Consider the following 16,233-nt stretch of genomic DNA (forward strand, 5'->3'; position numbering starts at 1 on the left):
ATTCAGAAATCAGGCTGTGTGATTGAACTGCTATTAGTACTGACTAACTACTAGGGTAGATAAATTACTTGAACCTGTTAAAACACATCTTAGTTGAAAGGCTTGACAATTTCGTAAGCTACTGCAAACGACCTTTGAGATCTAACCTCTCACTTGCATACCAACTACTGATAATGGTTATGAACGGGAGTTCACTAACTACGCTGCAAAAATTCTAAGGTCAGTGAAAACATCGTTATTTTTATTTTCCTTGATATTTTTATTTTTAAACCAGGACTTGAAATACACACAATTCTGTTGAAACAAGCATATTTGTTTAATACACATAAAATAATTTTTGTACAGTCCAAGTGAGATGTTGTCCTTCATTTCCTGGTTTGTACCAAGTTTACCTACTTGGCTAACACCCGATACAAATCTTCTGGAATGTATTTTACAAGGTGAGGAGTTTTGAATTAAATATCTGTTTAATCTGTTCAATAGATGTTAATATATGTAGTCCTATTATTTCTTGCATGCAAGGTTAGTAGCTTGAATATACCGGTGAGTTTATTTACATTAATGCTTTAAACCATATTTTGATATGCACATTACTAAGACTATTTTAAAAGATTTTCAAAATTTTGAAACATTTGCAGTAGGTTTGCCATGAGCCCTAGTAAACTTCTCAGGCTCTTTGGAAGGAAAACATCCTGGCACCATCATCTTTCCGCACCCAAACAATCACAATATAGAGTTCTTCTCTGCATGACTAATGCATTTTTAGCTGAACAGTCTTTTTTACTTTTTAACTTGTCTTAATATTTAAATATGGATATTTTCAGTTGTGACCATTTCTTTATTTTTGTTGCATAATACCACTTTATTTTTTTTTCATTTGCATTTTCCCTGACCTTGCTCACGATCAAAGATGAGCGGAGGAGATCTTAATGACTGATATATGTGTATATCTCAGTAAAAATGGGGTACCCATTAAGAGGTTGCTTAAACTTTAAGAGAAACGTTGCATTCCACCCATGTTTACAATGAACAAGATCAACAAGTTTTTTTTCAGAGAATTTTTGGTTTAGTTTTACCTAGGATGTCAATGATTCTGAATGACAGTATAAAATTACATCAGGCTATTTTTTTTTCCCCCAAACATTCTTAGGAAACACTTTAAAATACCTATCTGGAAGTCCTAAGTAAACATACTGACTTTATGTTTGATGGGATTAATGACAGGACTTGTAGGTGCATGTGGGATCTCAATTCTTTGCAATCTCTTAAGGGTTCACTTGATCATTGAAGCACAGAGGTAAGAATCTTAGCTTCTAAAATCAATGCACTTACTGCCCTTATCAAAAATTAAGGTGTAGAAATTTCTGGGGTAATGCAGTGTACTTGAAAGATGTGGAGACAATAAAAGAGGTAGTAAAACATTCACTGTAGTTAATAAGGTTTCCAGAAAACAGGATGTTTCAGAAAGAGGTCTTTCATCAGCAAGAAAGTCCTTCACACATACTCTTACACACACACAATGAATACAGAACATATTCATCAAGCTACAGTTAATCACCCATAATGACAAAGTAAAACATTTTTAGAGAGTTTCAAAAAGTTACTTAAAAAGGAAAAAAAAATGAAATCTCTCATAAACAAAATGTATTCAACCTGGATTTGGGCAGTTTATCCCATTCTTCATGGCAGATCCTCTCAAGCTCAATTAGACTGCATGGTGAAAGTTATTTTCAGATGTTTGATTGTGTTTAAGTCTGGGCTTTGGCTATGCCACTCAAAGACATTCAGAGACTTTCCCTGAAGCCTCTCCACTGTTTTGGCAGTATGCTTCACATCATTGTCATGATCAAAGGTGTGCAGTCTTCAAAGATGTGTTGGTGAGTGCTCTAGAGCAGGTTTTTATCAAAGCTCTTCCTATATTTGGCTGCATTCATCCATTCTTCAATTGTTACCAGTCTCCCTGTTCCTGCCACTGAAAAGCACCCCCAAAGCTGATGTTTCCCTTACCATAGTTCACTATAGGATGATATTAGCCAGGTGACATAGTGCTGGCTGTTCTGCCCAACGTGTTTAATTTGAGTTTCACTGGACTACAGAATCTTTTGCAAAGTCTTTTACATGTGGTTTAGCAAACTCCAAGTGGGCTGTCTCATATGCTTTTTACTCTACAGTGTCTTGCCACTCTACCATGTAGGCCTGATTCATGGCGTGCTGAAGAGATAGCTGTTTGTCCAATAGGATCTCCCATCTATGCACAGGACATTCTGAGCTCTTTTAGAGTGACCACTGAGTTCTATCTTACTTCCCCGACCAAGGGCCTTCTTGCCTCAGTGCAGTTTGGTTGCATGGTTAAATCTAGGAAGATTCAAGGTTGTGCCAAGCATCTACCATTTCAAAATGATTGAGACCAATGCAGTCCTGGGAACACACAAACCCTTAAATATTGTTTTATATCCTTGCCCTGATCTATGCCTTGCCACAATTTGATCATGGCGATGCAAAGCCAATTCCTTGGACATCATGGCTTAGTTTTTGTACTAACAATGCAATCTAAATTGTGGGCACTTACTGACCAAGATGTGTGCTTTTCCAAACTATGTCCAGTCAATTCAAATTTCAACAAGTGGACTTAATAGATTCTCAACACATCCCATGGATAATTAAAGAAAACAAGATGCACCTCTTGACAATCGAGAATACCACAGCAGAGAGTCTGAATATGTTCATAAATGAGATTTCATTTTTGATCTTTAAGTAAATTTCTTACCTCTCTAAAAAAAATTTCACTTCATATAATAGTGTATTGTAATAGATGAATAGGTAGTAAAAATTGCAATGAAATATACAAGGTTTCCAGAGAATCAGACATAGACAGCTGATGAAGAACCTATGATTGAATGATTTAAACATATTCTACTTTGAATATAAACCTATTTCATATAATAGCACATTGCTTGCACAGCTGATGAAGAGAGAGAGATTCAAAATTGCAGTAATGTACACAGATTCCAGAGAAACAGAATGTTTGGACCAAGGCCCTTCATCAGCTGTGCAAGCAAAGTGTTTCTGAATTAGTAGTAAGAGGTGCCAGTTTGTATATGAAAAAGTAGATCATTAAATAATAAAATTTAATTCCATGGGGTCCTAAAGTTCAGAAAGTGTAGATCAGTTCTTTTTTTTCTTTTTTTTTCCTAATTTCATTGCTGCCATAGCAATAACTGGCAGGGCAAACAGATTTGTCATTAATGCAGTGTCCATTAGTATTGAAATGCTTTGCCATTGCAAATGATAAATCCTTAATTCTGATTGTCTGAAGATTTTTATTATATATAAAGTGATTTGTGATTTTATACATGTCGTTTTGCCTCTGTAATTCTCCGTTATCTTTCTCCTGTATTCAAAGTATTGCAGACAGCAAAGATGCCTTTAAAGATAAGAGTAGCCCTAATGGTGGTCTAACGGGGAGAATCCAGTTCTGGATCTTAACCGTGATTCTCGCCTTTGTGGGTTCTCGAGTTGCAGCACTAGTAGTTCTTGAATTTGCCCTTCGAGCGGTCTCATCACGTCTCACAGCTGTACCGGTAAGATGAATATTTGACAAACTGATGATCTATTGACCATCTGAAAATGAGTGCCAGTGCCTTACTGTTCTTTTTATGTTTCTTTTAGGACCCACTGAGTGATTCTTTACTGCAGATGCTGGTCCAGTGCCAGTTCTCCTTAGGTTGTGCATTCAACTGTAGTCTTAATTTTCTCCATCAGGGGGCACCACATGGCTGGCTTAGCATCCTCATTGCTGCAGGACTGAGTTGGTTTTTGGCTAGCCAGTGTTCCAAATTATGCCACCATGTAATGGCAATGTACCCAATACACAGCACCCAACGCTACTGTGGTGTCTGTATTGGGCTCCTGACTACTGGATCCTCCATATTACCTTTTGTTTGCAGTGTCTTAATTTTAACCTTTAGTGTTGCGGGTTTTGCTGCCATATCAAGCATCAACCAGTATTTTCTGTCAACTGCTGAGGCCTTACGATTCTGGACACCACTTACAATCTGTTACACTCTTTTGACTGTCTATATGCATGGTGAGACAAAGCAATATTTGCTTGATTAGGGCTTCTGTCTTATTACACAAGTGTTACAAATTCCCATGTCAATTGGTAGAAAAAAATCTCTTGGCTAACTAGGAATATGAAACAGAAACATTCAATAAAGCTACAATTTCAAATTTATTTCAGAAGATCAGGATCAACAGTCTGGTGGACAGGCTTTATTCAACACAGTGATGGTGCGGCTGGGTGGCCTACTAGTTTTAATGCTGACGTTGGGAAGCTGGGTAGATGTTCTCCACACTTTAGTGTGCTTCATCGGAGAGGCAGCGTGTCTTTTACCAGCTCAAGACCTATTGAATGGCACATTTAAGGTGAATAGAATTTTACTCATTCTCATTATACTTTTTTTCATTCTTATATACAGTACAATAACTATTTTGTGCATGCTTCTAAATATATGTATTCTTACAGAGTGTTGCAGATGTTCACAAAAATGACAAGAGAAGACTGAAATGAAATGAAATGAAATCCCGGAGTCATTGAATATATGCAGAGATCGCATTAATGACTGTTAATCAACAATTGCATTGCTAGTTGTTCCAATGGCAGCAATGAAATTAGGAACCTTAAAGAAAAAGAACTGACCTACACTCTCTGAACTTTAGAACGCCATGGAATTAATGTTATGATTTAAAGATCTACTTTTCCATATATAAACTGGCTCCTCCTCCTACTAATTCAGAAGCACTTTGCTTGCACAGCTGATGAAGGACCTCTGTCAGAAAGGTCCTGTTGCTCTGGAAACCTTGTGTACTTAACTAGGTTTTATTTTATGTATAAACTATATGTATGTGTGTGTAGGGCTGCTTTCTTAACCCAAGTAAGATTGAGATTTATAAAAAAACCAAACAAAACAAAAAAACAAAAATTGTTCTAGGAACCACACATTTGTTTTCAGTGTATTTATATTTTAATCCCACTCCTTGAAAATCCTCTGAAGACGTTCACTCTAAATGCAGTTTTAAGGAACTTGAAACAGTGAGTTGGGACATCTATAGTCATGTCACATAAAATGATTACTTAAGGTCTGAAATCTGATCCTTGCACTACATAATTGGAAAATCTTGCAAAAAACACTGAACTGTGTAAAAAACGTAGTTACCAATACATTCAACATAACAAAGTATTTATCCGACTTGAACTGCTTATGTGGTCAGCCCATAAGGGGCAGTCATGTATAGCCTAGGCTATTAATCAACACGTAACAAATGCACACGGCTTTTCACAAGAGGGTACTGCAAAACCTTTCATTTCCAAACTCATTTTAATGCAGCAAACTCAGCACATGAAGCAGAACACGTAATCTTTTATTGTAAACAAAATGGCCGCTGCTGTTTGCATCCAATTTTTGTTATCGGACATAGTAGACACGAGGCTTTGCTCAAAATGGCGTCATATTTCAAAGAACTGGTTTGCCTGTATTGTTCAAATTGAACAATAATTAATTTGAATAGATTAAGGGCCACCACGTTGCTTTAAACAGTAGGCCTACTACCCGAAACAAACTGCAATTTTGTGCTACTCGACGCACTGATCAAGATTTTTTGCCAATGAAAAATCCGTGACTCGTGGAAATAGATGGCATTGTTACAAGCCCACGTTATAATAACATTATAGCTTAGAGTTCACGCAGGCTATTCTTTATCACTTGATGTCGGTCAATTTTACGACGTCTTCTAATCGGCCTTTCATAGCCTAAATATAACCCATGTGATAGAAATTATCTTCAATATTTTCAGTCATATCCGTGTAGTTCCGTTTGTTGATACATTTGGGGTAGAACAATGTTTTCCAGTCCCGGTAAAAACAAAACAAAACAATTATACTGTTAACTGTCGTCTACCTTTCCAAAAAGCATTTTTTAAAACGGCAGTACACTACGCTTGTATTTCCAAGGGAGAACAAAGGATATGGATGTTTTCCAGTCCCAGAAAGCACTGTGCTCAAGAAATAATCGCTTTATATGTTCTCTTCCGTCAAGAGCTTTTTGTAGGTCCAAATAATCTTCCAATATAGTCCACTAATAGTTTTATTGGCAGACTGAGCAGCTATATATTTTTGTTTAAGTCCTGATCTAATGAAAGATGCAGAACTTCCAGAACATTTTTTCTCCAGAATTTTCCGCTACTCTGCAGAATGGTAATTGCTCTTTGTCAAGTCCCACGGTGGGCGTGATGTGTGCATGCGCAATACATCCACTGCGGCGCTGGGTTTGCCGCATTTTGACGCATGCGTGATTCGGATCACTGCGTTTTGTTGGCTAACATTGGTCGGTGAAAGTATACAGCCCAAGAACAGTCCCACAAGCTATAGCCACTGAATATATCTGCTTTTACTTTATTTGGTTACTATAAGCGTTACCTATTTTTCATTAAACACTTACGTATTGTCAGGTATTCAGAATTCTAAATTTGTGACAGGCTGTCATCAACACAAGAACAGCAAAGAAATGGGAAGTGTTTCGTTTCCTCAGATGCTGCGTTTCCTTAGAAATACATTTACAATTCATACACGACTGTTAGCTCAGTCTTTACTTCTATTGCACTTTTTTTTCTGCAACCTATATAAATATTTTGAGCACTAGCACAAAACCCTGCCTGTAACATGCTGTTTGTTGGTCCGGTGTTTGTGACTTAGCCTGTGCAGTCTTAACTTGTAGCTTATTCAGGGTGACTGCATTTTGAGTCGTTATATCTGTAATATTTGTGTTCTTTATAAATGCCTTCAGCCACATACTACAGGTCAGCCGGGAGTCAGCGACTACCCATCAAGCTTTCCATCAATCAAAGGCCAATGCTTAATTTGCATTAAGCCTGCTTCCATATAAACCCATCCTCCAAACTGGGACAAGAAAACACAGATATGCTGACATTTCACGTTCAATTCTCTGTTTTAAAAGCCGTTTTTTCCACGAGCTGACCTACATATTTGTGACAATGTCGTTGAGGTGTCACAAGCTCAGAGCAACTCTACCTTGCATCACCAGTAGCCTATGTAGAGTTTTATTAGAACCTATAATGACAATATAAATAAGTTATTTGGCACTTCTGTTAGCCTAATTCATGCCAGGGCTCTACAAATTTATGGCGAACGGAAGTAAATAATTCAAATGCTAGCTAATTTACATTTACATTTTTCTGTTGTTCTTCAGAACAGACTTCCTTTAAAACACCGCAGTAAATAGGCTATAAAGGCAAATATCCGATGCAGTACAGGTTGCAACAAATAGCTCTTTGTTTCTACCATCATTTAGAAAATAAGCTGTCGGCTCAGTAATAGCTTGAAATTTTAAGAATGAAAACATAATAGCGTTAAGATTTGACTCTGTCATAAACATAAATACCTCGGTTTGGATGCATGCCTACACATCAGAAAAAATATTAGGCTGCATGGACAGCGCCTGCAACCTAATTCTCCTGTGGCTGCAAACGGTGCGCGTCCTCGTACAAGAAACCAGACCGCGCTCCTCGACAGCAGCGCACAGGATCTCCCCGTTTCCAAGAGCAAGCTGGTCCAATAGTGGCGTCGAGGGAGAGCAACGTTTGGTAGTCGGCGCTGAACATCTTTTTTTAAACCACCCTTACCCACTGTCTGATCGGATTTACCCTAATAAGATTATCTGTATGATCGGGGGACACAAACCCGCAGTATGGTCCGGGAAACCAGACACTTATGGGTGGGGAATTTACCTGAAAATGTACGAGAGGAGAAAATCATCGAGCACTTCAAACGGTGAGTTAAGCTTTTCTACAAGTCTGAGAACATGTACTGTTTTAACGAAACGTGGGGCGGTAATGGAAAAACAATCGTAGACTCGCTTATGCTTATATGGCTCAAATTTGTTATGCAACTCCAGCTAGCTAAGCTAGTTAGCTACCTGCTACGTTAAGCAAGCTAAGCTAGCCAGCTAGGAAGCTCAGAATATGAACTTCTTGCTGGGTGGTCGGTCTTTAAGTAACTGGCTATCCAACGTTTGGTCCATGACTGAAACAAACACGTTTCCAGCAAACACAAAAAATGTCAGCAGTACCAAATGGCCACGTCTAAATGACGAGCTAGTTAGTGTAGAAACCAGTAACGCTACCGCTCGTTAAGGACGCACTGCTCGTTAGCAGCCAAGCTAGCTTTCACGTCGGTCGTTTGCTTCCTGCCTCACATGTCAACTCGGACTTATCATGCGCTAAACTTAATAGAGTGTCCAGTCAAGCACACACCACTCGAAGATTCAGCCAAATGGATTGTGTCTTAGCAAGCGTAGACATGTGACTTTAACAGGTTTCTGTTTAAGTGCCAAAGTTCCATATCTTGACAGGTAGTTGGATTCACAGAAATGTATGACATATTCCTTCCAATGTTGTATGCTTAGATTGGCCGACGGGGTTTAATACTCTCCAAGTATGGAGACTGCGAACATGCAAACACTTGGATCAGTAGTAGTTTTCATATAGGTTGATGTGGGAACTTTGAAGGTAAGATGAACATAAGCGTTCATTTTCGTCCACAGTGTTTGCTTAGTCAGACAGCTGTACAAATTGAATATGACATGCACTTAACATGCTTGGGCATTGGACAGTTTTTCATCATGCTTTAGTGTAAACCTTCCCTTAAAATGAAAAGGGAAATTCTCTTACCATAGAAGGTGGGTACAGTCCAGTGTAAGCACCTGAATTTACGTACAAGTTGTGCTCCAGTACAGTCATAAGAGAATTACTAATAACATTTATAGTTTTAAGGCTTACAGGGTAGGGTGTGTTCTGTTAGTAGGTGTCATTTTGATTTTTGAGGTTCTAGTTACACATATATTTCAAAAGTGATGTGATGGCAAGGTGCTTAATTAAAAGATTTGCAATGCATCAACACACCTTAGGTGAAAGGCTAAGGAAGAGCTTACTGTTTTCATCACTTCATGCATCATGATAAGTAAGTATTGTGGTACAGTAGGTTAGATACTTACACTGTATGCTTGCTGCATATCACAGTTTTTTTGTCAGTGAGGTTAAATTGTTCTGTATGCTTTAATGACTATCTTAAGTATCTGCATGTCATTCTCAGTTAGCTCCAACATTCATGCAATGTCCTTTCTTGCTTGGGTAGTTTTTCAGTGTTTTAGCTGCAACTAATTTTGCCTGTTTGCAGGTAACTCTATCCTACAGCTAAGTGGAATTATGCAAGGAGAAAAACACGTACAACACAACATTGAATGAATATGAATTAGCTTGATAACATAACACTGAGTCTTAAAGTGCTAAAGGGAATAACCATCACCTGTTGTATATTAAATGCACAAAAGGCTATATAAGTGAATCACATGATTGCTACAGCAAGCATCAATGTATATTGACTTTTGGGCAAAATTCATGTTTATGCACTTAGTTTTTTTAATGAGACCTTTAATATGACTCACCTGATGTGATACAAAGTGTGTAGTTAAGTGTGGTGATTTTTTTTTGATGGTTCGTTAAGAGTTCCATGTGAGCTTTCAAAATTTAGTATTACAATTCCACTGTGGCATTGTCATTATTTTTTACTTGTGTTATATTTTTACATTGATTCCTTCATATCAGATGGTTAATGATGGGCTGACATTATACATCAAATCACTCATTATATGCTTCTTTGGAAATATGAGATAACACCACACTTATGTGAGATCACATTTTTGTGTGTGCTTGTGTGTATGTGTGATTTATCAGTATTCATTTGCCTTTTGCATTATTCTGTGATGTCAGCAATCTAGAGGCCAACATTACAAAAACAGTGAACAAAGGATAGGCTGTACAAAGTGTTGTGAAGTGTTGTGTTGCTATGTAGGCTGGTTAAAAGCAGCATGGGTGGCTTAAGCTTTAGGTTTGTTTTTCTCTCTCTTTTTTTTTGGATGACTCGTGTTCACTTTTTGTGAATTTAGTTGCAAAAGACACAATCGATGCCTTATGTTACAGCTAGTTCACATGGCATTTGAGAGAGTGTTTTTTTTTATGTGAGTGGTGTAAGTGCAGCAAAATTAGTGAGCAGGCAGTGAAGTAGCCAGATCTGCCTGTAAAATCCCTACATGAGCTTATCTTTACATGTAGCCCATATCAGTTGATTCACATGCGTCTGTGAAACTGGAGGTAGTCCAGAAAGATCATCTGAAAATAAGTCATGCAAAATATATTTGTAGGTTTTTAATTTTAGTTGCAGTCTCTAATCAGTCCACCATATATAAATTTAGCATGTCAGAGACAGGCTGTTAATGACATTAGTCCATTAGGTTTATTCCAAAACCCAATATTTTAAAGATAACAGTGGTAGTTTTGTAATAAGTACATTTACATACTGGTTTTATTCACTCGGCATCTCTTAAATTTTACAAGAGAAACAGAAATAGTTCATGACTACTTTTTATCTAAACATTAATAAATACATGATGAAGTATTTATGTAACATGTTGTGAATGTTTTACATGGACACCCTTCTTATGAAGTGTTACCAATTGTTTATGATGCCACATGCTCCTAGGTACATCTGTTCATTGGACTATTTCTTTGTTGCTTTCATTGTTTTGTTACATTCAGTTTAATGTTTATCTGTTATGTAAATATCTCAAAATATGTTTTTTTCATCATGTCATGATGAAAGAAACAAATAGCTAGTATTTTGACCAGACATTAATATTTAATATAATTTGTATGTATTTTCTTCAAGTAATCAAAGCCATAAAATCTGGAGAAGTGTTACTGACATGTAGCACCTAACCAGTGTTCTTCATCCTTAGTCTTTATTTTGCCCTGCTTTACTGACCATTGTTTAACCTTCTGGAATCAGCTGTAAACTTTGCTTTGATGAACTGATGGAGAAAATGGTGAATTTTGATTTAAAAAATATTGTTTGCTTTTTAAAAGGTATGATTGCAGTAAAACTACCGAATAGTGCAGGAGAACAGCAATAGAACTGCAATATGCTGCAGGTTTAATGTATTATATAGCCTGTGCATGGGCTGATGTCTTTTTGTGTTTACTTTAATAGATATGGACGTGTGGAGAGTGTCAAGGTCCTCCCAAAACGTGGATCGGAGGGCGGAGTGGCAGCCTTTGTGGACTTTGTGGACATTAAGAGTGCTCAGAAGGCTCACAATTCAGTCAACAAGATGGGGGACAGGGACCTGCGTACCGATTACAATGAGCCAGGGACTATCCCAACGGCTGCTCGAGGCCTGGACGATAGTCTGTCCATAGCCACTCGTGGGCGGGATGTTTCGGGGTTCACAAGGGGGGCAGGGGCCTCAGTGTATGGGCCTCCTGCATCACTCCACAGCAGAGAGGGACGCTATGAACGCAGACTAGACGGGTAAGTGGACATAGTTTCTCTGAAGGCTAGGTGGACTATTTGTTTCTTGTAACTCATCTCTCCCTTCTAATCATTGTTCTCATTAATTAGAGGGCAGGGTCAGAAAATATAATTAACATTCTGGAGAGAATATATTTTGGCATCTCTACTGAACATAGACATCTACTGCTCATAGGTTCATGTGGGCAGCTTTTAGAGGTAAGCATGTTAAACATGCTAACTAATTTATTATAAAGTATGTAGGTAGCATTAAGTGTACCTCTCAAAAAGGATTCTTTCTGAATCATAAGGGTCTGAATTGGATATCACAGTGAAGAGAATCAAGGGCATGGTTTGGATATCTGGGATTTCTGGAAGCGAGGGCAGAGTCAACCCTGTTGCCCTTACCTGGGATTGTCCTGATCTGGAGTACAGTACTGCCCATTGTGGATTAATGTCTTATTATTTTTGTCTTTTATCGTAACAAGATTATTGTGGTATTTAGTTATGACGTATTTATTGGTAATTGGATGAAAGAAAGAAAAAGAAAGAAAGAAAGAAAGAAAGAAAATGGGTGGTTCATAAGAGTTTCTTTTTCTCTGGACTCCATGGATGGTATTCACTGGATGGTTATTCACGTTGGATTAATGCTGGCAAACACAAGGATAATTGTCGCTACAGAGGTATTGTTTTTGTCTTTTCCCGTTGGAATCATGTTCGGTATTAGGGCCCTGCCATTAATTACTTGGGAGACTTCTGCCATAGGTCACCATGGCAGAAACTGACAGAAACAGTGAGCAATCCTCTTTATTTATTCATTATTTCTTTTTAGACCATTTTCATTTTATTTCTGCTTTGTTATTTTTGCTGGTGATCTCCAAACAATGAACAACTCCACTGGATTTAAAAGAGAGTGTGGTATCACGAGCAGAAGATGGAAAATAATATATTTTTGGATCAACAAATCAAATTGGAGGTGGAGGTATGGTTTTGCATTGGGGCTGAAGATAACAGTTTTGACCTTGGATAGTGAACATCCTCTGGATTACTAATCCCACACTGGATCTAGAGCTACAAATGACTGGATACAACAATACGGGAGCAGAAGCAAAACATAAAGGATGCTTTACTGTGTCAATTAAAGGACTGGTCTTCTGGCAGTGGATTATTGTTATATATTTACAAGATAGTGGGAAATGTTACCTTGGGATTAGTAAATTTAAATAATCTTTGGAGAAATTGACTTGGATTATTAAAATTTTTGTAACATTGATTAGGTCTTTTTGTATAACATCTCTCATAGGATTTCTAAAATGTGGACAGTTGTTTTCTAAATTTCGGAAGTAAGTACTGGAGTCAAAATCAAAGAATCAGATAACGTCTGCATTTTTACTTTTTTTGGACTTTGAGCATATGAAGAATAAATGTAAGGGGTGCTGTTATGGAGTGTGAAAAGAACACACAGACTTAAAGTTTAAAAGGTGAAGAGTCAACATGATTATTGTTTTTGTTCTTTTTTTAATCGGTGTTCTTTTTCTGAACCTCACAGTGGATTTATTATTTTTTTGGGTCTTCTGCTGGACTTGGACATTAACTACCTCATACTTTTTACCTCCATAAACTTTTCCTATTCCTGACTTGGAGCATTTCTGGACCACCTGTAAAGCCAGCCCCAAGATAAGGATTACCACTTCAGTTTTTTTGCTACCATTTAAAAAAAAAACAAAAAAAACAAAACATTCTACATTTTTCTTTTTCTTTTTTTTTTTTTTTCTTTTTTTTTTTTTTTTGCTCACAAAGTTCTGTCTCCCAAAATTGTATTTGGAATTGTAGGTCGGGTTACCGCTGTCTGAAAAGGTTGGTATGTTCTGCCCTGTGCACATTAGCTGTTCTCTAACCCCTAGTTTGAATCCCTGTCTTTTTTTCCATCTCCCACTAACTACTGTAGCTGTTAAAACAGGCAATTTTCATAGCTATTGGCATTTCACTTTGCTGTCTCCTTCCCTCTCACACTCCCTGGCTCTTTGCCTTTCTGCTCTCCCCTCTGTAAAACCTGAGACTGAGGCAATCTTAGGAAAGGAAGTTAAAAAAATATTCTAAACCTGTTAAATGGTTAGCCTGAGAAACGTTTCTTAAGAATTAGGTATGTGTATATGAATGGAGAAAAGGGCAAATGAGCTGTGGAGTGTTGGGTGCAAAGTGTCACCTATGTTTGTGTGTTTTGTTTTTTTTTTGTTGTTTTTTGTTTTTTTTTATAAATTACAGAAGTGGACTTTGTGCTCCAAGGCTGCTCACAGTCAAGTTACACAGCGAGTTCTCACTGAATCAAATGCAAAAACAAAACAGAACAGAAATGTGTTCTGAAACGATATGAAGGATGTAGGTTAGGATTGTGTCTCTTCACCTACACAGGAGGCCTGGTCTTCATATTGCAACCTTGTTGAAAAAATGCTGTTTGCATGTATTTTCAAACAAAGCCCATTAAGTTTACAGTAAAGCACATTCTATAATTCAGCTTCTTAACAGAGCAATAATTCAGCTTCAAAGCAACAACCTGAGGCTGTTCATCATACAAACCGTCAACTTTTAAATATTTACAAACATAAGCTTTTTTTACTTAGCACTGCATGCAGACACTTAATGAAAGGCACTTCTTTATCAGAGACTTGCTTCTTCCAGAGACCTAGATGACAGAGGGTAATTCCTTTGAGATTGTGAGGCTGTTTGAAAAAATTTAATTCAGTTCATTGTTAAAATGGGCCATGAGACTGGACAGAGGACAAATGAATCTATAGAAACTAATGTCTCAAAAAGGAAACATTTTAAAATGTAAATACAGTTTAAGGCTTAATTTGATTTAGTACAGCATAGGATTAGATCTGGAAATATAGCCAATAATTACATTTTTAGAGGAAAAAAAGATATGCATGGTTGTGATATTAAACATTATCACTTACATATAAGAAATATGCAATTCTGTAAACTTTTGCCACTCTTAATTATCTCCAAATGTACAAAAAAAGTTAAATGTAAGAGTCATATATAATCCTAAAGCTTCAGTTAACTTAATACTGTCAAACTCAATAGCTACAGTTGTGGACTGTAACATTTAAACGAATACAGCTATATTTACACACAGTTTTAGTGATACAGATCTTTTAAACCTTACCTTAACTGGTTTAATCCCAAAACATTGTTACGAGACAGTGTTAAGATTAAGACATCTCTCAACCAGGCAAGTTACACCATTGTGTACTTTTTTTTAAAAACAAGGATAGCACTTGTTTAAAGGAAAGTATTCCTTTAAAGGAAAGTGTTAAATAAAAGTATCCCCACCATTTTCTATCTTTTCCTTTTGTTCTGCAATTCCCAAATCCTCCAAAACATCAATACTTATAACAAGCTTTTTAAATAGTTATTTTTGTATAAACTGTCCCCACACCTTTTATGACTGAACGGCACATGGCCAGAATTGCCCATTTCTTATATATAGTGCCTAGGTGAGCTAGTATGATAGTTCTAAGATAACAAAAATAGTTTTAACAGGTTTTGAAAAGCACTGAAATATATACTACTTATTTCAAACTATCCAATTTTTATACTGATCTCGTACCAATTTCTTGTTAAGAAATATTTTAGAAAAGCCTCATGTTTTTAGCAGATCACAAAAGTATTACAAAGTATTACTTTATCTTTTCACAGATAGAGAAAGCACATTGTTTTGGTTTCAATACAGTATAGAGTAAATTAGGGAATATTACATCATAAAATATTACAGTGAAAAAGTTTGGTGTAACTTGGAATGTGATCCACCATAGGATGCATGACCCTGAAATTTGGCTGTAAAAAATCTGAAGTTATGTCACAGATAATTTTTAGTCAGCGGAAACATCTTTGCAAGCACGCAGCATTATAGCTCCTGTAAAGAGCGCTTTTCAACTTGCAGCCTACCTTTTGTTTTATTCATGCATGTCATATGACATTCGTAGACAAATCAGTGACACACCTAGCAAAATAACACTCCTTTCATTCTCTCCATCTTCCCCTTCCACCATCCTTCATTCTCCATGTACCCCAGGGCTTCAGAAAGCCGGGAGCGTGCTTACGATCACAGTGCCTATGGACACCACGACCGTGGCAGCGGCAGTAGTTTTGAACGGCAGCGTCATTATGAAACAGACTATTACCGTGACCTGCGCGACCGAGCCCTCGGCGCTGGGGTCGTGAGCGCCGGCTCTTCCAGTGCGAGTGCTGTGGGAGCCTCCTTAGGGGTCCCTGGAGGGGTCGGAGGGACAGGCGGCAGCAGTGTCACTGCTGGAGGAAGTGTGGGCGCAGCCACCGGAGCAGGCAGCGGAGGCCCAGTGTCCGGTGGAGTTGGCTTTTACGGATCCCGCAGTCGGAGCCCTGGTCGCTTTGATACGACAGAGACTCGATATGAAGCCCGCGCACGTGATGCTTTCAGTTTGGCAAGTGTGGTGCACCGGGATCTGTACCGGGATGAAAGAGGCCGACGGGGAGAAAGGACTTACCGTCACAGCCGCAGCCGGTCTCCGCACACTTCACAGCCCCACGCCGTTTCCCCGCAGAGGCTGGCAGGCCAGGCAGCGGGGCCCACACATTCCCCGAGCGGCTCTGGTTCCCGAAGCCGCTCCTCCAGCTCGGATTCAGTGAGCAGCAGCACTAGCAGCAGCAGCGGCAGGTCAGTGACAGGTCATTCGAAATGCATAATAATGGCATCTGATTTAACTCTCATGTATGTTTTTGTGGATATGCATTATAGGTGATGTTTTAACAAAGTTTGCTCCTAAATATAT

General features: G+C 38.0%; 2 protein-coding genes across 5 annotated transcripts in view; both read left to right on the forward strand.

The window, feature by feature from the left end:
* Nucleotides 1-73: 73 nt before the first annotated feature.
* tmem82 (transmembrane protein 82) lies at nt 74-4,783 on the forward strand. Of its 4 annotated transcripts, none has more exons than XM_027014514.2 (7): nt 74-219; nt 346-440; nt 1,225-1,297; nt 3,404-3,581; nt 3,670-4,087; nt 4,241-4,425; nt 4,526-4,783. In XM_027014514.2, the coding sequence occupies exons 2-7, from the start codon at nt 356-358 to the stop codon at nt 4,568-4,570; spliced, it is 984 nt and encodes a 327-aa protein (XP_026870315.2). In that variant the 5' UTR covers nt 74-219; nt 346-355; the 3' UTR covers nt 4,571-4,783. The 4 variants fall into 4 exon arrangements, with proteins under 4 accessions (XP_026870315.2, XP_026870316.2, XP_026870320.1 ...); XM_027014515.2 differs by having other exon boundaries at nt 4,244-4,425; XM_027014519.2 differs by having other exon boundaries at nt 3,670-3,724; nt 4,244-4,425.
* A 2,805-nt stretch (nt 4,784-7,588) lies between these two features.
* spen (spen family transcriptional repressor) overlaps nt 7,589-16,233 on the forward strand; it is a 29,468-nt gene continuing 20,823 nt past the window's right edge. Inside the window, 3 exon segments of the mRNA XM_027014513.2 lie at nt 7,589-7,846; nt 11,120-11,440; nt 15,498-16,118. Coding sequence (XP_026870314.2) covers nt 7,764-7,846; nt 11,120-11,440; nt 15,498-16,118 — 1,025 coding nt within the window. The 5' untranslated portion in view covers nt 7,589-7,763.

The sequence above is a fragment of the Electrophorus electricus genome, chromosome 24 (genome assembly GCF_013358815.1).
Source record: "Electrophorus electricus isolate fEleEle1 chromosome 24, fEleEle1.pri, whole genome shotgun sequence".
In the NCBI taxonomy this organism is placed as follows: domain Eukaryota; kingdom Metazoa; phylum Chordata; class Actinopteri; order Gymnotiformes; family Gymnotidae; genus Electrophorus; species Electrophorus electricus.

What these genes read in the sequence shown, in the direction of transcription:
- tmem82 (XM_027014514.2), top strand. Translation starts at nt 356, where the DNA reads ATGTTGTCCTTCATTTCCTGGTTTGTACCAAGTTTACCTACTTGGCTA. An exon ending in TTTGACTGTCTATATGCATG is followed by an intron (nt 4,088 to 4,240) that starts GTGAGACAAAGC and finishes AATTTATTTCAG; the next exon opens with AAGATCAGGATCAACAGTCT. An exon ending in TATTGAATGGCACATTTAAG is followed by an intron (nt 4,426 to 4,525) that starts GTGAATAGAATT and finishes GTATTCTTACAG; the next exon opens with AGTGTTGCAGATGTTCACAA.